Source organism: Citrus clementina, unplaced genomic scaffold (assembly GCF_000493195.1).
Source record: "Citrus clementina cultivar Clemenules unplaced genomic scaffold, Citrus_clementina_v1.0 scaffold_4, whole genome shotgun sequence".
In the NCBI taxonomy this organism is placed as follows: domain Eukaryota; kingdom Viridiplantae; phylum Streptophyta; class Magnoliopsida; order Sapindales; family Rutaceae; genus Citrus; species Citrus x clementina.
In genome coordinates, this window is record NW_006262274.1 from 15,877,856 (window position 1) to 15,903,242 (window position 25,387).

The following is a 25,387-nucleotide window of genomic DNA, read 5'->3' on the forward strand; positions in this document are numbered from 1 at the left end:
AGTCTAGCCAAATTTAATCTTTAAAGCAACTCCAAAGATCCACTAAGAAAAATTCTCCGTCTAAGAACCCACGCCATATCTCTAATCAATCTGTAAAATATTGGAGAAGAGGGGTGAGCCGTCAACTCGATAAGCAAATCCATGCATAATATTTGAAAACCTTTGTCATATACCTTTAAACATTTTATAACAACATCTTCATTTAGCATAAGGAGTGGATTCATATAAAAACATTAAAACATTTATAAAAACATTAAAGCGTAACCATTGGTAGCTCATGCCTCGTAGTCATCATCATTCATCATTTAGGGTGTCATACCCCGCATTGTTCCTCATTCAGGGTACTATACCCTACATTATTCATAACATCCTTGTGCACAAGGTCATCATCATACCAGCAAGCTGGCCATAACATTACATAACATCACAACATTAGCATCATGTACATTACTACGAACGATGAGCCAAAACATTTTTTAATCCACCTTACATCCTTTCATAAATAGCATTTTAACTCTTCTAAAACATTTAAGAACCTTTCTTTGATCATTTAATTCCTTTAGAAAATTCTTTAAGAAAATATTTTGTTTAAAAAAACTAGTTTCTTAAGAAAAATTCATTTTAAAATAAATTTATATAAATTCATTTAAAAAAGTTTTTACTTTGAAAAATTCATTTAAATATTTTAGAAGTCAGTTTTGTAAAAAATTTAATTTAAACATAATTCTTATAATATAAATTGCATTTATTATAAATCACATCATGCATGAATCTACTTACCTCGATTTGTAGCAATCAATTCAATACCTCAAGAACAACCAACGAGCTCACCCACGTCCTATAATCATCATAAAAAAATTCTTATCAATATCATCTCTAACCTTAAACATAGTCCTAATCATCCTTAAATCATAGACACTAATACTAGCTTAATACTTATACATATTCTAAACATATCCTATACTTATGAGTATCCTGCACATGCTGATTTTTAATAACCTATACACATGTCGGAAAACCATGAAAATTTACAGAGGCACTGTGAACATGCATAGCATTCCATACAATATTTTACAAAAATCAGCACAAATCAAAATCGAGTCAGAATATTGACCTTTCACCGAAGTAATAAAACTGTGCAGCACTGACCAAAACAGACCTTTTCCACTTAGAAAATTCATAAAATATTCTTTGGTACTCGAAATAATATGCTTATTTTTTCTAATTACAGAAGACACATTCAAAAAGCATATAATTAAAATTCATAATTTTTGGACTCCTGAAACTATTTTAAAACGTTTTATTTCCGAGAACATCTAACCCGTCCAGAAAATTCCAGATTTGAAAACAGAATTTCAAAAATTCGTATCTTTTATTTTACATGCCCAAAAATCGTGATTCTAGTTTTTAAAGACAGAGGAAATATTTAAATTTCATTATAAAATCCTAACATGGCATGTAATATTCATAAACTAGCCCAACTGTTACACGTTTCAGCTTCTGCAATTCTGGAAAACAGTTTCTAGATTTGCAGCAGCCATATGTTACGATTTTTAATAATTCAACCATAAAGAATAAAACTACGAAATTAAACATGCAAGCATAGGAGGCATAGATCTATTGACAAAAAAATCGTCATAATTTTTAAGGATGTGTAACCTTATAGAAAAATTTCCAGAATTGAGAATCGCTGCTGAAAGTCGGAATTTTCCAGCACCAGTAACCCAACTTCGAAAACCCATAGCAATTTGCATACTCAGACGATTCCAACACAAAACCTATCAATGGAAAGCTTAGGATGTCTAGTTGCATGATATGTAAGCATATTCACGTGATTCTAAATAAAGAAAACGATTTTCAAGCAAGGAATAGAGAGTGTTCATATCATCACAACATTACAAACACACATATATTACTTAAATCATACTACAAGTAATTAAAGGTAGACAATTTATAAAAATAAATCATATAAGTCTAAGAAATACTTAATACCTTAAGGCAAACACTAAGAAAAGAAGTGATAACACTTTCTTTTCCTTCTCCAAAAACTTATGTTTCTTTCTTTTCTTTCTAGGGTTTGTAACGGTGTAGAAAATAAAAGATGGCTTCTTAAAAAGATGGCTTCCTCTTAAATACTTGGTAATTAATAATATTTTTTTAAAAAAACTAATAACTTACGTAACTTATTTAAACCAATTTGATAAATTTTACTCACACACAAACACTCAATGATAACTATCATATTCAATTTAATAAGGGTAAAAGAGGAAAAAATAAATAAATAAAAGTGGGCATTACAATTTAGATGCTTGGGAGCTACTTTATGGAGACATGGAATTATGTTCTACGGGGCCTCTTAGTTAGAGATCGGCATTGGTTGGGTTGAATAGATTCAACCTATTATTGAATGGATTAAGATAAAATTAACATAACCTAATTAAATAAATATGTTTAATCCAATCCAACTCAATTCTTTAATTATTGAGTTGTATTGGGTTGATCGGGTTGAAGGTCAAATCAAAATTAAATATTAAAAAAAATATGGAACTTGAAATAAAAGTCAAATATAACTATATAAATTTATTATGACATAAAAATTTTATTCACTTTCTAGTGTTTGATAAAGAAAGCTAAACAATCAACTATCTTAAAATTAAGAAAGTTTCAACTATGACCTTGTAGACTTTATTCCTAACTTCTCCCATCTTTTTTCTGAATTTCACATTTAGAACTTTTAGATAATTAGCTAGCATCATGTATAATAATAAAATGAAAGTGATATATAATTATGTACAACTAAGTGTTTACTAAAAAAATAAAGAGAAATTGAAACCAACTTGCTTTCAAAATTAAACTTATAAGATAATAAATTCAGTAATATGAGAGAGTGATTTTAATTTTGGAATTATAGAGTTTACAGTAGTAGATGTGAGAATGAAATGATACCTTCTATTAGAAAAAAAGGATTAAAAATTGGGTTAGACGTTTAGGTCTTGATAATTTTACAATTAAGGATTAATATATCATTATTATTATTATTATTCATGTGGGTTGAGTTACGTTAGACGGGTTCATAATAATCAATTTAACCCAACCCAATTATTATTTGGGTTAGAAAAAATTAACCCAATTAACCCACAATAATGATATTAGATTGGATCAGATAAATTAGATTGAATTGGATTTGCCCACATCTACTCTCAGTGGTCCATATGTGAGGTGATGGATATTAGCCACTTCCTATGACATGTTAATTCCCTCTAGATTTTAGATTGTATTCCCCTATTACGTCGATGGCGGGTCTGCTTGTGGCTTTAGTAGTTGCTGTATATAAAACAGAAAGTGGATGGTATGTGTCTTATCATCATTTGGGTTTAACTTGGAAGCATTATCTGAGCAAGTCCTAATTTGTAGGGATTGAGTCTTCCCTTGACTTTGACTATGCTAGAGTCGTTTTACTGCCTTAATTAGTCTAACTCTCTAAGCTGGTCAAGCTTTCTGAGACGGTCTCGACGGAGGCTGGTCTTATGTGGCCAAACTACAGGAACTAGTTGTTCGGAAAAATTCCCTATCAATGAATACTATATTCAACAGCAAAATTGTCCACCTATTGATAAAGTAGAAAACTGATGATGGCACACGTGGTGGGGAGAAACTTAATTTAATTATCAGTATTTGCTATGCTTATAATATAAAAAATAATTATTAAAAAAAAAAAGAAGAAAGAAAAGAAGAAGAAGAAGAAGAAGAAGAAGAAGTAAAGTATCATTCTCATGCATACACTATAAAAAATTATTTTTAGTCAAGTTAACTAGGATGCTCCGTATCAGAGATATAACTTTTTAAGCCATACTTGATTCGACAAGCAAGTTTGGAATGTGCAATATGTTATGATTTTGGCTTAAAAAAGAAAAATCGGTTCTTTTTTTTTAATATATCATTTTTTGTATATATGGTTTATATCACAATTATTTAATTTCAGATTCTAACATCTGCAAAAAGAAAAGGGAAAAGAGAGGGATTTAAAAGCAAAAAAATGGTTTAACCTCCTCTACAAGGCAAATGGTGCCATTTTTTCCCCCCTTCCGTTTGTCTATTCATTTTATTTTTAAAAACATCCTCTTCCTCTTCCTACTCTCCAGTCTCTTAATTTCCGCAAGCAGCAACGACTATGATTCTCCCAAGTATGTATTTACTTCTTAATATGCAATTTATTTTTCTATCGCTTCTTCATTTCAACCATTTACGGTAATAAATTAATTATATATGTTGCATTGTTATATGTTGATGGGCAGCTTTCAAAATCGATTATCAAAGCTGTGAAATATGTACTAAATCAGCTCCAACTGATAAAATAATGGCAGTTATATACACACACACAAATATTTATATATACATATATATGGTCTTGCAGGCGCATCCTTTTACAATGTTGTAAATGTAATTTAAATTGTTTACAATGTGCTGGACGAACATTTTCTTAAAAGTAGTGCATGTTTCAGTTACCTGGTCTAAATTTTGGGCATCAATTCTGTTTCTATTGTGTGACAATTAAAATAAGTCATGAGCAGCAGGTTGATGATTGGGAAAGAAATGAAGGTAATCCCTCCGGGGTTTCGGAAACTGTGGAAGGAATGGGATCTGAGAGTGATGGTTCTACTCAGCCTAGCCCTCCAAATAATACTCATCGTTTTGGGTCGTCGCAGAAGGTTTGATTCCAGGCTTTGGATCAGAATTGTTGCGTGGTCCGCATACTTGGCTGCAGACTCTGTGGCGACTTTTGCTCTTGGTATTCTTTCAGGCAACCTCACCGATTTGTTTGATGAACACGCCAAAGCTCTCGGCGCAAACACGGAATTAGAAGCATTCTGGGCTCCATTTCTGCTTTTGCACCTGGGTGGTCCGGATACTATAACCGCTTATGCCTTCGAAGATAATGAGCTCTGGTTGAGGCACTTTCTTAAACTTATTGTCCAGACAATAATTGCTTTTTATGTCTTTCTCATGGCTTGGACAGGTGGTTCCCGCCTTTCAATGCTGTCCATTCCAATGTTTCTTGTTGGGCTTATCAAGTATGGAGAACGAACGTGGGTGCTCTGGTCAGCAAGCTACGAGAAGCTTAGACAGTCCTTGTTCAGTAGCACTCGTCCTCATCCTTATGATGACATTGAATTTTTCACCAAAGAATATTATTTAAAGATTACTCATGGGTATGTTACAAGACCAACACTGGTTTCCGAGGTCCAGCTTCGCACGGAAAAATTGCTGAGAGCGCATGGGTGTCTGCGACTAACTAAGGGCCTTTTCTTGGATGCTGCACTCCGCTCCAGAGACAGAGACAGTAGCAAATCTGTTTTCAGAAATCTTTCTTTCGAGGATGCATTCAAAGTTATTGAAATGGAGCTCGGAATGGTATATGATTTGCTTTACACCAAGGCACCCCTACTGTATACTCTCTGGGGGCTGCCCTTTCGCCTGCTTACTTTCTTTGTCACCGGTTGTGTGTTGGTGCTCTTCACTTTTCTTCAGCGAAGCCAAAAACAAAAGTACTCAAAAGTTGATCTTTTCGTGACATTCTCATTGCTAATTGTTGCAATTATCCTAGAGATATATTCGGCAGTGTTTATGTTGATCCCTTCAGATCAATTTCTTATTTGGTTAACTAGGAGGTGTATCAATAGTAAAGTTGTTAATGCTTGGAAATTTATACCTAAGAGCCCTAGGTGGTCACGTAAAATGTGTCAGCTCAGTTTGCTAAGCTTCATCGTAGTTGAACATGAACCCAAACCCCTGCCTTGCCGCAAAATCCTTAAGCTCTTAGGCATTGAGAAAAAGCTAGAAAAGCAATGGTGGGTAGCTTATGAAGAAGTGCCTGAAGATCTTAAAGAAGTGATCTTCCGGTTCTTCGAGGAGAAAGCTAGAGAAACGAAGCCATGGGAAAGCAATAGCAAATCTTCCTTTATCATGGTGCCTCGTGCCCAAGGAAATGTAGATGATGATGACAAACTGATTACTGAGGCTGCTCCAAACTTTGAAGATGACCTTGGGAAAAGCATTCTCTTCTGGCACATTATTACGGAAGTTTTCTATTGCTTAGATGAGCAGATCTTTGAAGCAGACATTGCTAAACACTGTGAGTCAATCAAACAAATCTCAAGATATATGTTCTATCTGTTATTGGTGCATCCTTCCATGTTCTCAATTGGGGTACTGGACCTGAGTAGCTTTGAATATACGGTTCATCGTTTTAGGGATGAAATACAAGAAGTAGTTCCTAACTATCATAGCAAGTACGCGGCGTGTCGAGATCTGGTTAAAGAAGTGTACTATAGTAAGTTTCGCAGCTCGGACAGACTTCTATACGATGCATCGCGTGCAGCTGCTAGTCTGAGGAAGAACCTCGGAGAACAGGTTGAAATTAATTAAAACCATAATCCTGCTTATTTATCAGAGGTACTTTCAATTAACAACGAATAATTATTTGATTCTATTGATTATGATCGATAGGCACAGGCTCAGGGACAGGGTCTAGCTCTAGCTGAGAAATGGAATGAATTGGGGGGCACTTGGTTGAAAATTCTAGCATTTGCAGCACGCAAGAGCAAAGGAAACCAGCATGGTCAACAACTGCGACGTGGTGGTGAATTGCTCACTCATGTTTGGCTTCTCATGGCTCATTTTGGTTTAACCGATCACTTCCCGATGTCATAATCCCAATTAATAAAAAAACTTCCATATATATTTATAATCATTTTTTAAATACGGATTTTTTTTAATGCGGATATATTATTAAGCGGTAAAAAATGAAGGAACATAATGTTTGGCTCATTTTCACTTTTTTTTTGTCTATTAAACCACATAATTTATTAGCGTATTCTCACGAAAAAAATAAAGGGACGTGTGTGTATATATATAATTAGAAAATGAGTATATATGTAACATTAATTTGAGTGTATGTCGTCATGTCTTATTGCTTACTCTCGTTCTTCTAATTACTTCCACAAAATGGGTCATTATATAATTTCCCTCTGTTGTCTCAATATGACGCAATAAATGTTCAGGTTTGAGGCCTGTTTTACATATTTGCCATAAAAGGCTTTCATACAATTTTTTTATATAAATAACTTCCAGCAAATATGATCCACATCATATTAATTAATTAATTAAATAAAATAGATAACTTATAATTATTACTTATCATCCATTTTGTGGGATAGTGTTATTATGGCATAAATTAAAGTAAATAATTTTTTTACCTCTTTGATGAAAAGAAGAAAGTGAGTTTTAAATAATATGTTAAAGGCTAATTATAAAAAGGATCTCTAATTTAGTTAAAATATATACTTACTAATGCAATTCGTTAGAAGATATTTTATATCAATGAAATTGAGTGGGGGTAAAATTATCTTCCCATAATTTAAGATAAAAAAATAAATTTTTTTAATAGTATGTGAGGATAGAAATTCAGACTGTGTTGTATAAAATTATGAAAGATAATTTTGATAAATTTATAATTTTAAATATCAGTGGAATTCTTACCCTCATATATTTGTGTGCGTGTGTGCATGTACAGCACTTAAAACTTGATCAACTGTTACCGAAGGTAGAATCTTAAATTGTTTTACACACGGAGCATCAATGTAAGCTTTTGCTGATATTCCGATAATGCAGCCGGGGTTGCCAATGACCAAAAATTTATTAGAGAAGATGGTAAAGCAGTGCAAGTAAACGAGCTAATGAAGGCCATGACTGTAGCAGTTTCAAACTGTACATAATGAATCTGGGAACAACTTTGAAGATCACGGACAATAAGAACTGTGATGCCAGCTGAAGCACTTGCTGCAGCCAATGTAAGAGTGGATGTTATCTGCAAGAAAAGACACATCATCCGTTAGCCATAAATTTGAAACAAAAGTTTCAAACTGTACATAATGAATCTGGGAACAACTTTGAAGATCACGGACAATAAGAACTGTGATGCCAGCTGAAGCACTTGCTGCAGCCAATGTAAGAGTGGATGTTATCTGCAAGAAAAGACACATCATCCGTTAGCCATAAATTTGAAACAAAAGTTTTCATGATCACTAAGCTCACAAGTCAGAACATATCAGCTGGTGTAAAATGCGGGATCGGAATATGTAGCATAGGAGATGGTAGTTTTTGTCTATTCATGGCTTAAATTTTGTCTATGCGGAGTGCCCCAAGCCTTGTTCTTTGCGTAGGCAGCAACTGATCTGTGAGTGCCCCATTCTTTCCAATATAGATCCTGAACAGATCAAAGTCTGATTTCAAAATCGGAGGAGTTTTCATTTTTTCTTAGCTTTCAATTTATTTTGCTTTTATTTAGTTGAGATTTCAGATTTGTATCATATGAATTGCGTTAGAAGTGCATCAATGTGTGAATTTTTGTTGCCAAAATTGTGAATGTGGGTAAAAGGTTGGATTTTTTGAATTGGGTTTGGAATAAGTTTTAGCTGTTGTTTTGATTAGTATGTGAATAGATTTGTACTGGGTTTGGTCCTTTTTCGGATTCAAAGGTTTGTATTTGGCTGTGCAGGTGTCATGAGAAGCAGAGAAAACAGGCTAAGCTGTTGGTGGAAGAGAATGATCGGTTGCAGAAACATGTATCACAGCTGGTCTGTGAAAATGGGTACATGAAGCAGCAATTGCGTACGGTAAGTGTATGCTCTTCTCTCTCTAACCTGTCGTTTACATGTTTTGTGGTATTGTGTTGATTCTTTGGTGCTTGTTGTCTAAGTATCTACATTTCACAGTTGGTTCTGCGGTGATACAACATTACTAATCACTTTGGAAGATCAGTCTTCAGATCAAGTATTTGAGATGTGTGGATGAAATCAGAATTATACATAATTAGAATTGTAATATTAGGATCTATGTTATTTGGCAAGATTTATTTCCTTAAATAGGTTTACTGATTTGTTTCCTTAGAATTAGATTTCTAGCTGTTATAGCTCTGATTTTGTGGAATTTGATTTATTCCGCTGTAATCTATTTAAAGAGGAGTAATTCTCGTCAATAAAACATATAGAAATTATTCATTCTAATCTGTGAATTTACATGATGCATTCTGAACCTTTGGAATTATATGATTAATTCACTTAATTTTCCTTCCATGGTGCTATACAACCCAGTTAACCCTTTTGCCTTTTGCTTTAGATTGTGTTTCTGTTTCTTTTCCTTGTTTTTTCTGGAAGTATTTGTACTGCGCCACATTTGACATTTCAGGAATATTTACAGCACTTTAGAGTTTTTCCTACAGACTTAATGTTGTTATTTTCCCTGCAAAAGAATTAAATGATTTCTTGTGTTCTTTTCTCAGTTTTCGACCTGACTTCAATTTCTTAATTGATAATTCTGCAGGCACCTGTGACGAGCGATGCGAGCTGTGACTCTTTGGTGACCACTCCTCCGTATTCTCTGAGAGATGCCAATAATCCTTCTTGGTAATATCAAAAGGCAATGTCCCCAACCTATCTAATCTTTGCCTCTCAACTTGAACGTACATTTTTGTACTTTCTATTGCAGACTCCTTTCTATTGCACAGGAGACCTTGGCAGAGTTCCTTTCAAAGGCTACAGGATCTACTGTCGATTGAGTCCAGATGCCTGGGATGAAGGTTCCTTACATGAACATATATGAATTTTATGTGTTTCTGTATTTCGTTGCTAGATTTTGGTCATCTAGAAATCTCTCTTTGCAAATTGGAATCAAATCTGAGCTGTTTATATAATGTCTGTTAAGTCTGGTGCAGAGTTGGTTGGGATCTTTGCCATATTCACAAAGTTGCAGTGAAGTGGCTGCTCGGGCTTGCAGTCTTGTAAGTTTAGAACACACCAAGGTAAGAATACACATGAGAATGAAGATGGTGAAGTGTTTACCGTCATTGGTTTGAAAGCAATGCGTTTTATGAGGCAATGTTATTGAGCTATTTTACAAAAATTTTGACAGACTGCAGATCCTTAGAGATCGTCCATCTTGGTTCTGGGATCGTCGGAGCTTGAATTTTTCACAATGTTTCCTGTTGGAAATGCTGGAAAATTTAAACTTTCATACACATAGGTGCATGAGAATGGTTGATGTGTTCATACCTTCTGTTATTTCTTGGGTATTTACCTTCGCTTTGAAAGTAATATTGATAATCAAAAGTGCTTCGGGCATATGCTCCAACTACTCTTGCTCCTGCATGGGATTTCTGGACTCTAAGATACACTACAACTTTAGAGAACAGGGTCTTGTGGTATGCATTTTTCTGGAATCATATCTTTTCCTATTGTCATGCATTACCATAATATTTGACATTGTTGATCAGCACCATAAACATAGAGCTAATAGTTTCAATAATTAAATCTTGATCCGATCCCTGCATATGGCAATTTGTATGCATGGGCTTGTTTGAAACATCTTTTGGTGGGTTCTCTGCTAAGTTAATTATGGCTGCATCGTCTTCAGCTGCTACTTTACCCAACAGTATTAGCTACATAGCACCCAGCAATGGAATCAAAGATCTAGCATGTCTACTTAAGTGCAAAGTACAGGGATGAAAAACAAAAATGCAGCCAAACATAAGCATGACAGTAATACGATCACTAATTATAATTTCATTTGTATGTCATAGGGGTTTGAATCACTTGGTTATATTGGCTTCATGTCATGCTAATCTCATACTATTTAGGCTCTAGCGTGACTTTTAGCCACCTTGTTGTCATGCCTATGATAATTCAGATTGTTTGGTTTTGCAAATTATACAATATTTGTTCATATTTGCCAAACATCTTGTGATTCACAATGGTTCTAAATGGTGGAGATCTAAAGAAAAGTGCTAATTGTATTTTTCTGTAGTCAATGTTACAAGGTTTGTGAGAGGTCTCTTTCTGGTTACATCTTTTTTTATGCATGGAGTGTGCCAGAGGTGCTGTGGCCACTTTATGAATCATCCAAAGTATGGCTTAGAGAATGACTATTCCGATGAGTAGATTACTCTGTTTCTGAGAAAGAAGGCATACCAACATTGTTTAAGCAGTATCCTGTGTTAAAGGTGGCTATTTCCTTATATCGGTTGAAGTTGTCTTTTGATTGATTTCTGCAATGGCTGGTCTTGATTGAATAGTTTCTTCTGATTGAATAGTTTCTTTGAAGGCACTGCATTATGTCAGACAAATAGCTCAGGAGACAAGTGGCAAGGTAGTATATGGGCTGGGCAGGCAGCCGGCTGTCCTCAGAATTAGCCAAGGACTCAGTATGTATTGTATGGTTAGCTTGGTCTTTTTGTTATGGTTGTAGTTGTACAATTGTACAACATCCATATTTGTACTTGTTCATCTACTTACAGTGTGAAGTTTTAAAATCAGGCATTTTTCTGTTACATCTTTTGTGGCTCCTTTTCTTGTAGAGGCTTCAATGATGCTGTGAATGGGTTTTGTTTGTGGGATATGCTTCGACGAAGACCAGCAGTGATGAGCAGACATCTGGTAGCATGGTTCCTCGAACAGGTATATCTTGTAAGAGTATAGTAGCCGGGGGAGCGGGAGCAGGAGCAAGAGCAGGAGTGTCCTGCTCGTCCACGAGTACGTCATCCATGAGGCCAGTCTCCTGTTGGAAGCATAAAGTCATTCCTGCTATATTCCTGCTAAAGGTTGAGTTGAGGAAACCCGGTCAACGACAGTTAGCGAGACGTGCTCTCCAGTCCGAGAATCAAGGCACGAAGGCCACGCAACCACCCACGACTACGGAAATAGAGCATCCACTTTCGAGAGGTGGGAGGATGACGAGCGCAGAGGGAGGAAAGACCTGAGTTCAGAAGTGGCCTATAAAAAGGTAGCCAACGAAGGTAAAATGGTTAGAATTTTTAATATTATAACTAAAAAGAGAAAGCTCTAAAGAACGAGTCCTAGAGAAAAGCCATAAGATTAGTGGCTAGTGTTCCCAAGAGCGCAAACAAAACCTTCATATCTGACTTGAGCGTCGGAGGGTTTACGCCGGGGAAACAACCGGCGTACTCTGACCTGCTTCTGTGTACGCAGGAACTTATGGAGAAGAAGCCTTACGAGGAAAGGTCCTGATCGTGGTAGAGTTGATCGAGCAGAGATCCTGGTCGTGTAAGGAGGGTAACCAGAATCTCGCATCAACATTTTAGCGCCGTCTGTGGGGAGCTGATAAAAAAGTTTCTGTTGATAGTAAGAAGAGGAGTAAAGCAAGTGGAACAACAATGGAGGTAGGAGGAAGTAGTGCCCAAGGGGGGTGATATGAGGTTTAACGATCCCGTGACGTTGAGGGAGATAGCCAGTGAAGCACGGGAAAAAGCCATGTTTGACCGAATGGAACGAATGAAAAAGCAGATGGAGACCCTGACAACCATCCTACATGAGCTGCGGAGTGAACGAAGGGGAACCCAGGAGGAAAGGGTGAGAAATGGTGGAGTGGCACCAGGTCACGATAGTACAAGGAGAAGTCAAACCACCAGGAGATTTGGTGGTAAGAGAGGTAACCTATCTCTACGGAAAGAAATTCATAGAGAGGAAGAGCAATCCCCAGTAAGACAGATTTTTTATGAGAATGATGGGGTGGCAAATGCAGAGGAAACAGAGTTCAGGCAACACTTACATGATGTAGAGCAAGAGCGGGATCAAGTTGCAGCACGTGATCATGAGGGCAGTTATTCCAAGAGATTTTCGCCTCTTAGACCTTAGATATTCGGGACGAACTGACCCGCTAGTGCACATAGAGCGCTTCAACGACATAACCGGAGTACAAGGATTATCTCAAGCCCAAAGGTGCAGGGTGTTCCCACTATCCCTATAGGGATGTGCACGCGAGTGGTACAGGAAACTTCCTCGGGGGAGCATTAAAACCTTCGAGCATATGTGCCAAGAATTTGCAGAGCAGTTTCGTGGGGCAATGGCACCAGAAGATGACATGATGGAGTTGAAAAGCATGAAGCAGGGGGAGCAAGAAACCCTTCGGGAATTCATCAAGAGGTTTCATCGTGCTGTCCTCGATTTGGGAGCCTTCAACCATCCTCAGGCATTAAGGGGATTGAAAGAAGGAGTGAAGATAGGAAGGCTGTGGTATAACTTGAGAAGCCCAGTTATTCAGACGTATGCAGCCGCATACGAGCAGGCTAAGAGGGACATAGAGATTGAGGAAGAAAAGGCAGCACGGATTAAGACTGACCAGCTAGAAGGGTTGGGAAAGAAAGAGAAGAGAGCATTACCAGGGAATGAGCCGATCAGGAGGAGGGACCACCAGGCCTCCGGTAGCGGTGCAGGAGGTCGGGTAACTACTTACCAACCTCATCAGAGGCTACCACAGTATCAGCGCCGCAGGGCGCAACCTCCTCGTTCACCAGGTAAGGAGCCTTGAAGAAGGCATAACTCGGCATATGGTGGTCTTCATCCACACTCCCACGGTAGTAGAGGGAGCAGACCAGAAACGCTGCCACCGCCTCCAACTAAGAATGGCGCAAATAGAGAAAAGGCAGTGCACATGATCGACCAGAACCAGGACTATGGGCGGTATACTTCCTTGAAAATGCCCCTAGACGAGGTGTACGACGCCATAAAGGACCGGGGACTACTGTACCTCCCTGCCCTAATCACAAATCTACCCAGCAGGATGGATAAGGGACGCTATTGTAAGTTCCATGGCACTCATGGCCATACCACTGCAGAATGCAAAGATCTCAAGATCCAGGTCGAAGATTTGGTGAGAAATCGGTACCTGGACGAGTTTATAGACGGGACTTTCCCGATGGTGGCCTCGACAAGTGAAGGGGAGCAGAGTGACAGAAACTTGAGGTGTGAGCAGTCTGCAGTAAGGGTGATAACTGGAGGCCCAACATTGGCTGGAGATTCCAACAGATCAAGGAAGAATTATGCTAGATACGCCATGACTAGTAAAGAGGTATTCTTCAACACCCCAGCAGCCAAACGAGTAAGAGTTAGGCAAGTGCCAATCATGTGGACAGATGAGGATAAAGAAAGGATTCTTTACCCCCACGAGGATGCTTTAGTTATCAAGGTCATTGTTGCTAGCAAGAAATTCGACCGGATACTGGTTGACACAGGGAGCTCAGTTGATGTGTTGTTTAAGTCAACTCTGGGGGAGATGGGAATAGCAGACCTGAAGTTGAAGTACACCAATACCTCCTTGAAGGGATTTGGAGGAGGAAAGCTGGTCCCTCTGAGAGTGGTTGAGCTGCCTATCACGATTGGGAGTTCCCCGACAAAAAAGACTATGATACTGGACTTTGTGGTGGTGGATGAAGAAGGTCCTTACTAGATGATCTTAGGTCGGCCATTTCTGAGGATGAGCAAGGAGGTATTATCCAACCATTATCTCGCTCTCAAGTACAGGGTGAATGAGGTAGTTGGAGTGGTACGAGGAGACCAGAGAATCGCACGAAGCTGTTACTCCTCGGCAGTAAGGGAAGCAATGCAGATAACGTCCCTTGATACCAGAGTAGAAAACAGGAATGACAGACAAGAACCTGTAGAGGAGCTGGAGACAGTAAGCATGGAACCAGAGAATCCGGGAAAAACGATCAGAATCGGGTCGAGACTTAAGAAAGAGCAGAAGCAGGAGTTGGTGCAATGCTTACAGGCTCATGCAGATGTGTTTGCTTGGGCACATGAAGACATGCCAGGGATTGATCCTGAGGTAATATGTCATAAGCTGGCAATAAAGAAAGGTGCTCGGGCAGTAAGGCAGAAAAGGAGGTGCTTCAACCATGAGAGGTATGAGGCTATAAATTGCGAGGTGGAAAAACTCTTGAGAGCAGGGTTCATTCGGGAAGTCAATTATCCTGAGTGGATATCGAATGTGGTGTTGGTGAAGAAAGCAAATGGCAAGTGGAGGATGTATGTAGATTTCACAAATCTCAACAAGGCGTGCCCGAAAGACAGCTTTCCTTTACCAAAGATCGACCAGCTAGAAGATTCAACAGCTGGACATGGCCTGCTTAACTTCATGGACGCGTTTTCGAGATACAACCAAATCCCCATGTACGAGCAGGATGAGGAAAGCACGACTTTTATTACTAACCAGGGTTTGTTCTGTTACAGGGTAATGTCATTTGGTCTTAAAAATGCTGGGGCCACGTACCAGAGGCTGGTGAATAAAGTCTTTAAGCCATTGATTGGGAGAACCATGGAGGTGTACGTGGACGACATGATAACCAAGTCGAAAATCCCGAAGGAACATGTCGGACACCTCGAGGAGACATTCGAGCTTTTGAGGAAGTATAAGATGAAGCTCAACCCGAAAAAGTGTGCTTTTGGGGTCGAGTCAGGGAAATTCCTTGGATTCATGGTGAGTCATAGGGGGATCGAAGTAAATCCCGAGAAAATCCAGGCAATCGTGCAGATGAGGTCTCCTCGTAGCCTGAAGGAGATGTAAAGCCTTACGGGGAGGTTGGCGGCATTGAGCTGATTCATATCCAAGGCTACAGATAAGTGTCAGCCATTTTTTCAAGTGATAAGGAGGGGAAAGAAAACAGAATGGACCCCAGAATGCGAAGAAGCCTTCCAAAACTTGAAGCAGTACTTGCAGCAAGCACCTCTGCTATCCACACCGAGGGATGGGGACAAGTTATTTTTATATTTGGCGGCATCAGATTGGGCCACAAGTTCTGTTCTAGTGAGAGAGGAAGAAGGAATTCAGTACCCGATATACTACACCAGCAAGGCCCTGCTCGACGCTGAGACCAGATACCCACCGTTGGAGAAATGGGCACTTGCCCTTGTGGTTGTTGCTCGGAAGCTGAGGCCATACTTTCAAGCATTCCTAGTCTCGGTAATAACAAACCAACCATTGCGTCAAACTCTACACAAGCCAGATGCTTCTGGTTGGCTCGTCAAGTGGGCTATAGAGCTGAGCGAGTTCGACATTGATTACAAACCCCGAGCAGCGATAAAGGCGCAAGCAATGGCCGATTTCGTAGCAGAGTTCACAGAGCCTGAAATATGTTTGGACCAGCTGGATATTGCCACAGACAGCAATGAAGCCTGAGTATGGTAGATGTCTGTAGATGGGTCATCAGGGGAGCATGGATCAGGAGCAGGAATTGTCTTGGAAGACCCAAAGGGGGATGAGATCTCTTATGCTGTAAAGTTAGAATTCGCAGCCACAAATAACCAGGCAGAGTACGAAGCCTTGATAGCAGGTCTGAAATTGGCTAAGGCCGTGAAAGCAGATAGAGTGAAGATCAGAACTGATTCCCAGCTGGTTGCGAATCACGTCAGTGAAAGATTTCAACCGAGAGAGGAGAAGATGGAGCAGTACCTGAAGATAGTCAGGTAGATGATGGGGAAATTTGAAGCGGTAGAGGTGATACAAATCCCCAGGGAGCAGAATAGTCAAGCAGATATTTTGGTCAGAATGGCAGCGGTAGCAGACCCAAAAATGCCAAAGTCGATCCCTCTAAAGGTGAAGTCCAGCCCGAGTATCGAGTAGAATTTGGAGGTGCTGCGTATAGAACAAAAATGCTCATGGATGGATCCGATAATTTCATACCTTAGAGATGGGGTATTACCACCAGATAAGCTACGAGCTCGGAAGATCAGAGCCCAAACCTCGAGGTACACCATGATTGATGGGGTACTATATCGGCGAGGGTATACGCTACCTTTCCTTCGGTGTTTGGAAGAGGACGACGCGGACTACGTACTGAGAGAAGTACATGAAGGAATTTGCGGAAACCATTCTGGTAGGAGGTCACTAGCCCACAAGGTTCGAAGGTATGGATATTTCTGGCCGACAATGCACCAGGATGCGCAAGAGAAGACCAGGAGCTTTGTAAGGTGCCAGAGTTTTGCGAGTTTCTCCAACCAACCACCAGAAAAGCTCACCTCTATGGCCTCCCCTTGGCCATTTGCTCAATGGGAAATTGATCTGATCGGCCCGTTGCCAAAGGGATGAGGAGCAGCAACACATGCAATAGTTGCGATAGATTACTTCACGAAGTGGATAGAGGTAGAAGCCCTTAGCAGAATAACAGAGAAGAAAACAACAGACTTTGTGTGGAGAAACCTAGTCTGTCGGTACGGGATCCCTTATGCCTTGGTAACGGATAACGGCAGGCAGTTCGATAATCACAGCTTCAAGAATTTCTGCCAGAACCTCGGGATAGAGTTGAAGTATTGCTCGCCTGCTCACCCTCAATCTAATGGACAAGTAGAAGCAGCCAACAAGACGATCAAGAGGCTTCTGAAAACCAGGCTTGGAGAAAAAAATGGTGCATAGGTTGAAGAGCTATCAGGTGTTTTATGGGCATACAGGACAACCCACAAAACAGCAACTGGAGAAACACCATTCGCCTTGGCCTTCGGACATGAAGCGGTCGTACCAGCCGAAATAGGAACGACCACGCACCGGACATATCATTTCGATGAGCAGGAGAACAACGAGCAGATGTGCCTGAATCTGGATTTGCTAACCGAGAAGAGGGACCAGACATCGAAGCGATCAACCATTTACCAGCAGAGGGTAGCTCGGTATTATAACCAGAAGGTAAATGTACGGTAGTTCAGGGTCGGAGATTGGGTGCTGAGGAGAGTGAATCAGAACACTAAAGACCCGACCCAATGAGCGCTTGGACCAAATTGGGAGGGGCCATATAGAGTCAAGCAGATGGTGGGACCCGGAGCGTACAAGCTGGTTCGCACGGACGGCCACGAGGTGAAACGCCCATGGAACGCAGCACACCTCAGGAAATATTTCCAGTAAGACTTGTTCATATTTTAAAGTTATTTCTGTTCGTGCTCGTTGTCTTTTATTTTTTAAGTCAAAGTAATCTCATGTAAGCCGAATTAAGCAACAAATGAATTAATGAGGAATTTCAGTCAACTGTACTGTTGAAAAAATTTTGAAGGCATGTCTATGGCGAGACCAGAAGCCAAGCGTGCAAGGATCTGCTCGACCACGCGAAGACGAGCAGAATCCCCAAGCATCGAAATGTTTTCTAAGGCACGAAAAGGCTCACCAAGTCTTAAAGCCTGTCTATGGCGAGACCAGAAGCCAAGCGTGCCAGGATCTGCTCGACCACGTGAAGGCGAGCATAATCCCCAAGCATCGAAATATTTTCTAAGGCACGCAAAGACTCACCAAGTCTCAAAGCATGTCTTTGGCGAGACCAGAAGCCAAGCGTGCCAGGATCTGCTCGACCACGCGAAGGCGAGCAGAATCCCCAAGCATCAAAATATTTTCTAAGGCACGCAAAGGCTCACCAAGTCTCAAAGCCTGTCTATGGCGAGACTAGAAGCCGAGCGTGCCAGGATCTGCTCGACCACGCGAAGGCGAGCAGAATCCCCAAGCATCGAAATATTTTCTAAGGCACGCAAAGACTCACCAAGTCTCAAAGCATGTCTATGATCCCCAAGCATCGAAATATTTTCTAAGGCACGCAAAGACTCACCAAGTCTCAAAGCATGTCTATGGCGATACCAGAAGCCAAGCGTGCCAGGATCTGCTCGACCACGCGAAGGCGAGCAGAATCCCCAAGCATCGAAATATTTTCTAAGGCACGCAAAGGCTCACCAAGTCTCAAAACCTGTCTATGGCGAGACCAGAAGCCAAGCGTGCCAGGATCTGCTCGACCACGCGAAGGCGAGCAGAATCCCCAAGCATCGAAATATTTTCTAAGGCACGCAAAGGCTCACCAAGTCTCAAAGCCTGTTTATGGCGAGACCAGAAGCCAAGCGTGCCAGGATCTGCTCGACCACGCGAAGGCGAGCAGAATCCCCAAGCATCGAAATATTTTCTAAGGCACACAAAGACTCACCAAGTCTCAAAGCCTGTCTATGGCGAGACCATAAGCCAAGCGTGCCAGGATCTGCTCGACCATGTGAAGGCGAGCAGAATCCCCAAGCATCAAAATGTTTTCTAAGGCATGCAAAGGCTCACCAAGTCTTAAAGCCTGCTTATGGCGAGACCAGAAGCAAGCGTACCAGGATCTGCTCGACCGAGCGAAGGCGAGCAGAATCCCAAGACATGCAAAAAACTAAGTCTGAAAGCCAGTCATGTGGCAAGACCACATGCCAAGCCAGAGCCTGCTCGACCAAGCGAAGGCGAGCAGACTCTCAAACGAAAAAATAACCCGTAAATACAACACAAGAAAGTAATTAAAAACATTTTTATTAATTTGTTAATAACTAACAAAGCTGGTAATCTTCACACACATTGTTCATTACAATAAAAGAAACATGTTCAAGAAGACGGCGGGTCAGTAAGCCGAGTAGCATCAGTTGTCTGGACCACCTCAGGTACAGGGGGCATCACCAGTTGAGTCCGAGGGGGTGCTCGCCTCACCAACATCAGCAGGAATTGCACGAGGAGGAGAGTTTTCCTCCTCAACCACGATTGGCTCCACCCATTCAACATCTTCCTTTGCCGCATCCTCGTCCATGTGTTGAGCAACACTAGCTGCAAGGTCATCCATCTTTAGATCAAGATGTTGTTTCCCAAGAACGGCCATGATGCAACGATAGGAATACCGAAGTCCCTGGTCGTACTGGTTGTCGGCTTTCTTCTCCAAGTTCTCGACCTGAACTCGATGGGAATCGCGAAGAGATTCGAGCTGAGCCTCGTACATAACCTTCTGCCTTTGCAGCTCCTTCTCGAGAGTAATGGCCTTTGCTTGAGCAAGAGATTCTTGCTCTATCAGCTTTAGATTCTCGAGATTCAAGTCTCCTGCTTTTTTTTCGGCGGCATCGGCTCTGGTCATTGCCGATTGAATGTCCTCCTTCATCTTCCGGTCGTAACGGTCAACCTTGGCCTTATAGTAAGTGGTCATGCAGCTGAGGTGGAAAGTGCTATACTGCATGGCCCCCACCAGCTCGCCCAAGGTGCAGCCATCAAAATCCTCCAGGTCCTTCTTGCTCACGAGTTTAGATAGCTCGTTGAGATAAGTGACCAAGTGCTCTGCTCGGTTGTCAGATAAACGAGATCGAGACCTGACCGGAGGAGAAGAGGAAGCGGGATCAGTGGCTGCTCCACTAGTTTCTTTGACTTTGGCAGGAAGAGGAGGTAGAGTCTTCAAGGGAGGAACCTCATGCACAATGTTCACCCGCTTCGCAGTGGGAGCGTCCTTGTTCTGGTCCCTCTTTGCAGTTTGAGGTCGATGACGTTTCCGAGTCAAAGCCCCAATCACAGCATCCTCCATCTTATGGCCGGGGGGCACCAAACAAGACTCGAGCAGGTTATAAGTAGTTATTAGCTCTCGGCTCGAGCAGAAGTTGGCCAGTACAGCCTCGACCCGTTTGAGCTGGTTAGGTTTGAGTGGGAAGTGAACACCCCAAGAACCTACAATACAAACAGACATTTGGTTAGAGACAAACCAGTAAAGTGAGAACAACTAGAGAGACCAAACATTTGAAACGAGCAGGTAACCTGGGACCATAAAACAAGGTGGGACGCGAAAATCTTCCCATCAACCTGTGCAACTTGACCCCAGGGACCCCCAGCGAAAAAGAACTTCTTCTTTCAATTCCCACCACCACCAGTAGGAAGGTCGGTTATGGGTTTCCTGGTCTTAGTACTTGATTGGAAGTAATACCAGCCGATATCTTTGGGGCTGCTTTTCAGCTGGTACAGGTGCTTCACCTCGTCAACCGTGGGCTCGCTTTGGCAACATCTGTCCCACAATATGAACAGACCAGAGAGCACTCTCCACCCATTGGGGTTCAGCTGACCAAGAGAGAGATTTAGCCCGTTAAGTATCCGGGCAAAGTAGGGTTGCAAAGGGCACCTCATCCCATTCTTAAAACTCTACAGGAATAGGGTAACATATCCCCTAGGAGGTCGGCTAGGAGTATCCTTCTTTTCTGGGACTTTTAGAAGTATTTCACTAGGAATACTATACCTAAGCCGGAGGTCATCGAGCTCGTCAAACGTGGTCGTGCACGTCATGTAATCAATGGCATAATCCCGTGATAGGGCTCTACCTCCTACTGTACTCCGCTCTTCTGGTCGTGATGTTCTTGATGGGGATACCTCACCAGAATCACCTCATCCATCCTCACTCAGGGTGTTTTCCGAGCCGGAAGATCCCTGCTCACCGCTATTTCCGCTCGAGGAGGTTATTTGAGGGGACATCCTCCTAGCGCTAGTACCAACACTAGATCTAATGGGTTCTAAGGGGATCCCAGGGTTAAAAGCAGGATCGGTGAGCAGACTAGGCAAGAAGTCTAACTTATTGTCATCAACCTCAATGATTTTCTCTTTACCCTTTGACATTCTCTAAGCTATAACTAGAGCAACACCACCAAATACTACCTAAGCAAAACAGAAAGAAATGATATTATCTATAACTATCCGAGACCGAGGAGATAGAAGTAATACCTGAAGAAATGACTTAGTCGGGGAGAGACAAGGATAGAGGCTTTTGTTCCGGAGCTTCTTTACCGGAGAGACAGAGACAAAGATGGAGTAAATGACGAATTTCTCTTTTGAAAGGATCTCGGGTTTCCTAATGAAGTACAAACTCTTGGGCTGCCAGCATTTAACGGCACAAATCCCAAGAGTCACGTAGCCGTCGGTTTGATATTCAAACAGAGGGGGAGATTTCTGCCACATCACCTCGTCCGCAATTAAATGCGACACGACTCTTGGCAGCCTTTTCCTATCCCGCGCGAGCAAGAACTGTTGAGTTTCTATTGTCGGCTCACTACGTTGCCCAACACCAGAAACTGGGGGACCGGTGTTTGTGGGATATGCTTCGATGAAGACCAGCAGTGATGAGCAGACATCTGGTAGCAGGGTTCCTCGAACAGGTATATCTTGTAAGAGTCTGGTAGCCGGGGAAGCAGAAGCAGGAATGTCCTGCTCGTCCACGAGTACGTCATCCACGAGGCCAGTCTCCTGTTGGAAGCGTAAAGCCATTCCTGCTATATTCCTGCTAAAGGTTGAGTCGAGGAGACCCGGTCAACGACAGTTGGCGAGACGTGCTCTCCAGTCCGAGAATCAAGGCACGAAGGCCACGCAACCACCCGTGACTACGGAAATGGAGCATCCACTTTCGAGAGGTGGGAGGATGACGAGCGCAGAGGGAGGAAAGGCCTGAGTTCAGAAGTGGCCTATAAAAAGGTAGCCAACGAAGGTAAAATGGTTCGAATTTTTGATATTATAACTAAGAAGAGAAAGGTCTAAAGAACGGGTCCTAGAGAAAAGCCATGAGATTAGTGGCTAGTGTTCCCAAGAGCGCAAAAAAAACCTTCATATCTGACTTGAGCGTCGGAGGATTTACGCCGGGGAAACAACCGGCGTACTCTGACCTACTTCTGTGTACGCAGGAACTTCTGAAAAAGAAGTCTTACGAGGAGAGGTCCTGATCGTAGTAGAGTTGATCGAGCAGAGATCCTGGTCGTGTAAGGAGGGTAACCAGAATCTCGCATCAACGGGTTTAATAATGATGGTTGGTTGTTGACGACCTCTTATGGTGATGAAGATGTGATAATTGCAGTTAATTCAACTAAGAGTTTGAGCACTGCATCTAATCCTTATAATTCCCTCGCATTTCTTGGAGGTATTCTCTGCTCAAAGGTCTCCATGCTGCTCCAAGTAAGTTTTAAATCTTTATTTACAAGTTCAATACGATCTTCTAATTCTTATTTATGTTGTAATGTGTTCTTATTGCCTACTTCATGGACATTTCAGCATGATTGGGATATGTTATACTGCAAGAAAATTTCTAAGCCTATATCTATTTTAGCCTTTATATTAAAAGGATTGGGTTCCCTTGACTTAATTTTTAATGCATTGGATCTATTCAATTCAATGGTAGATGGGTGTGGATATAAATGCTAATTTTTAACTTTAACTTCGCATCATTAGATTGACTAGATCCCATGGATGGAAAATTAAATCGTGATTTTAAGTAAGATTGAAGTCAAGGGAACCCAATCCTTTTCATAAAGGCCAAATAGATGTATAGGCTTTAGAAATTTAGCAGGGCATTTATTATTTTTTTCATCTTCCCGCTTGTGGATTATCAACCTTAAAAATAAAATGTTTTGCGTAGTAGTTAATGGACAATGTGTTGTATTTTACGTTAATGCTGATATGCCGAATTGAACACGTGATTCTCCAATCACATTGGGATATTTGATGAACTGTTAATTGTGAACCTAGGTTTCCGTCAGGCTTGTCTCTTTAAGTTGATGTTCTTTATCATGTCTTCGGCTGTGAAAATGACAGAATTGTGTGTATGTCCTTCCTCCTGCCAGAATGTTTCTCCTTCAGGGCCTGTCCGCTTCATACGAGACCACCACTCAGAGTGGGCTGATTTCAATGTTGATGCCTATTCTGCCGCATCATTGAAAGCTGGTTCTTATGCTTATCCAGGAATGAGGCCTACCAGCTTTGCTGGGATTCAAATTATCATGCTGTTTGGCCACACAATTGGGCATGAAGGGGTCTGTCATTGAATAGTCTTCTGCCCTTCCCTCTTTAAGTATTATTATAATGACGAAAATTTGACAGTTGCATGCTGTTCATATCAAATGTGTATTTTACAGCATAATTATTCTAAGCTGTTCTATTACTTCTATTTCGGATGTTTTCAGTTGCTTGAAGTTATTCGACTTGAAGGGCATTCTCTTGAACAAGAAGATGCTTTTGAACCAAGAGACGTTCATCTACTGCAGGTGATTTTTGTCTTGTTATGTTTCTGTCAATTTCTCTGTTGCTCTTTTTGAAAAAAATAAAATAAAATGAGGTAGAAAGGCCCTAATTCATTTACTATTCTGTAATTGCTTTTTATTTTGGCCAGGTATGCGGGGGTTGATGAAAATGCTTTGGGAGCATGTTCAGAACTTGTCTTTGCTCCAATTGATAATATGTTTCCAGATGATGGTCCATTGCTACCTTTTGGTTTCTGCATTATCCCATTGGATTCAAAAACAGTATGGTTTAACTTCACTTCACTTAACCTTTCATATCTTTTTGCAGTATTGGTGTAAGTATTAATAAGCTTGGCATATTCCTGAAGAATGAAAACTATCTGCTTTAGTTAAACTTTTGGCTTCCTTGGTTTACCCTAGTGAACTTCATTTTGTTAGAATTGCTAATGTGCATTTACATCAGTTTGAGGAGTTGTGGCAGAAAGAGATTTTCTCATTTGACTCGTAAACATTAGTTTAATAAATGAAATTGGTTAACACCTGGATAAAAATTTGTGGTTGTAGACTGTCTTGCTTGATTTCATACTGTTGTCATCTACCTCAACATGGTAATGCTGTTATTATACAGCCTGATTCACAGGATATGTTGACTACTCATAGAACCCTAGATCTGACATCCAGTCTTGAAGTTGGGCCAGCAACAAACCCTGTTGCAGGAGATTCTTCATCATGCCGTAACACATGATCAGTAGGGACCATCGCTTTCCAGTTTCCTTTTGAGAGCAATCTACAAGATAATGTAGCAACCATGGCTCATTGGTATGTCCATAGGTGGAACTTCATCTGTTCAACGGGTTGCCATGGCCATCTGTCCATCAGGATTGACCCCAACTTTGGGACTAAAGCTTTCACCAGGCTCTCCGGAAGTGGTTACACTAGCTCACTGAATCTGTCAGAGCTATAGGCATGTACTGAATTTTTTTTTTTTTTTACTATTTCATGATAAATATTTTTACGAATTAGATGCTTGTAATTGACTGCTATAGTCTGGACAAGCTCAATTTCCGCCACTAGAAAAGAGTTCAATATTGCATTCATAATCTTGATTTAGACATGGTCAAGCTATTTTCTGTCAGGCCGTAACAAGATACTTTCAAGTGAAATATGTTCCAACAGTCATACTGGTGTCTAGTTTTCAAGTGAACATCTTCTATCAAAGCCGAATTGATAAGCTGTCAAGTGAATAACGTTCTTGGTGGGTTAATGAAACCCCTCAACTAGCATTCTTGTGCGAGTTGCTAATATTTCCTTCCTTTTTCATCTTCTGCTGTTATAGTTTAGGGGCAGAATTGTTGAGATCTGATTCTGTTAGTGGTGACTCTGTGTTGAAAAATCTTTGGCAGCATTCAGATGCTATATTGTGTTGTCAAATTAACGGTATATCGTGTATAAAAGTGTTTCTGAAAATTCTCCAGTAATATTAAGGTGTGCAATATATATATATATATATATATTAGAAATATTCCAATACACTATTATACTATATGGCTTAACAATTTTCTCTGCGCTTTAAATGTGGGAACTCATTAAATAATGATTATGTATATATATATATGAGTGCTCATCTGATTCAGTATCCTATCTATCTATCTATTTATCCATCTATCTATCTATATATATATAAAACGAAGTAAGGATGTCCTCATTACATAAGAACTCTATCAAGCCGTTGCATGCAAAGTTCTTCCTCCCGG

At 40.7% G+C, this 25,387-nt stretch overlaps 1 protein-coding gene, 1 long non-coding RNA gene and 1 pseudogene across 2 annotated transcripts; 2 read left to right on the plus strand and 1 right to left on the minus strand.

Moving 5' to 3' along the window:
- Window positions 1–48: 48 nt before the first annotated feature.
- Window positions 49–2,031, minus strand: LOC112099335. The gene is made up of 3 exons (XR_002906139.1): window positions 1,993–2,031; window positions 781–838; window positions 49–90 (listed from the first exon to the last, which is right to left on the minus strand). It is a non-coding gene; the product is annotated as an uncharacterized LOC112099335 (long non-coding RNA).
- A 2,532-nt stretch (window positions 2,032–4,563) lies between these two features.
- Window positions 4,564–6,097, plus strand: LOC18045599. The gene is made up of 2 exons (XM_024186246.1): window positions 4,564–5,988; window positions 6,038–6,097. Exons 1-2 carry the CDS (start codon window positions 4,564–4,566, stop codon window positions 6,095–6,097), a joined length of 1,485 nt encoding a protein of 494 aa, XP_024042014.1.
- Window positions 6,098–7,977: 1,880 nt separating this feature from the next.
- On the plus strand, window positions 7,978–25,111 carry LOC112099139 (annotated as a pseudogene).
- Window positions 25,112–25,387: the final 276 nt, after the last annotated feature.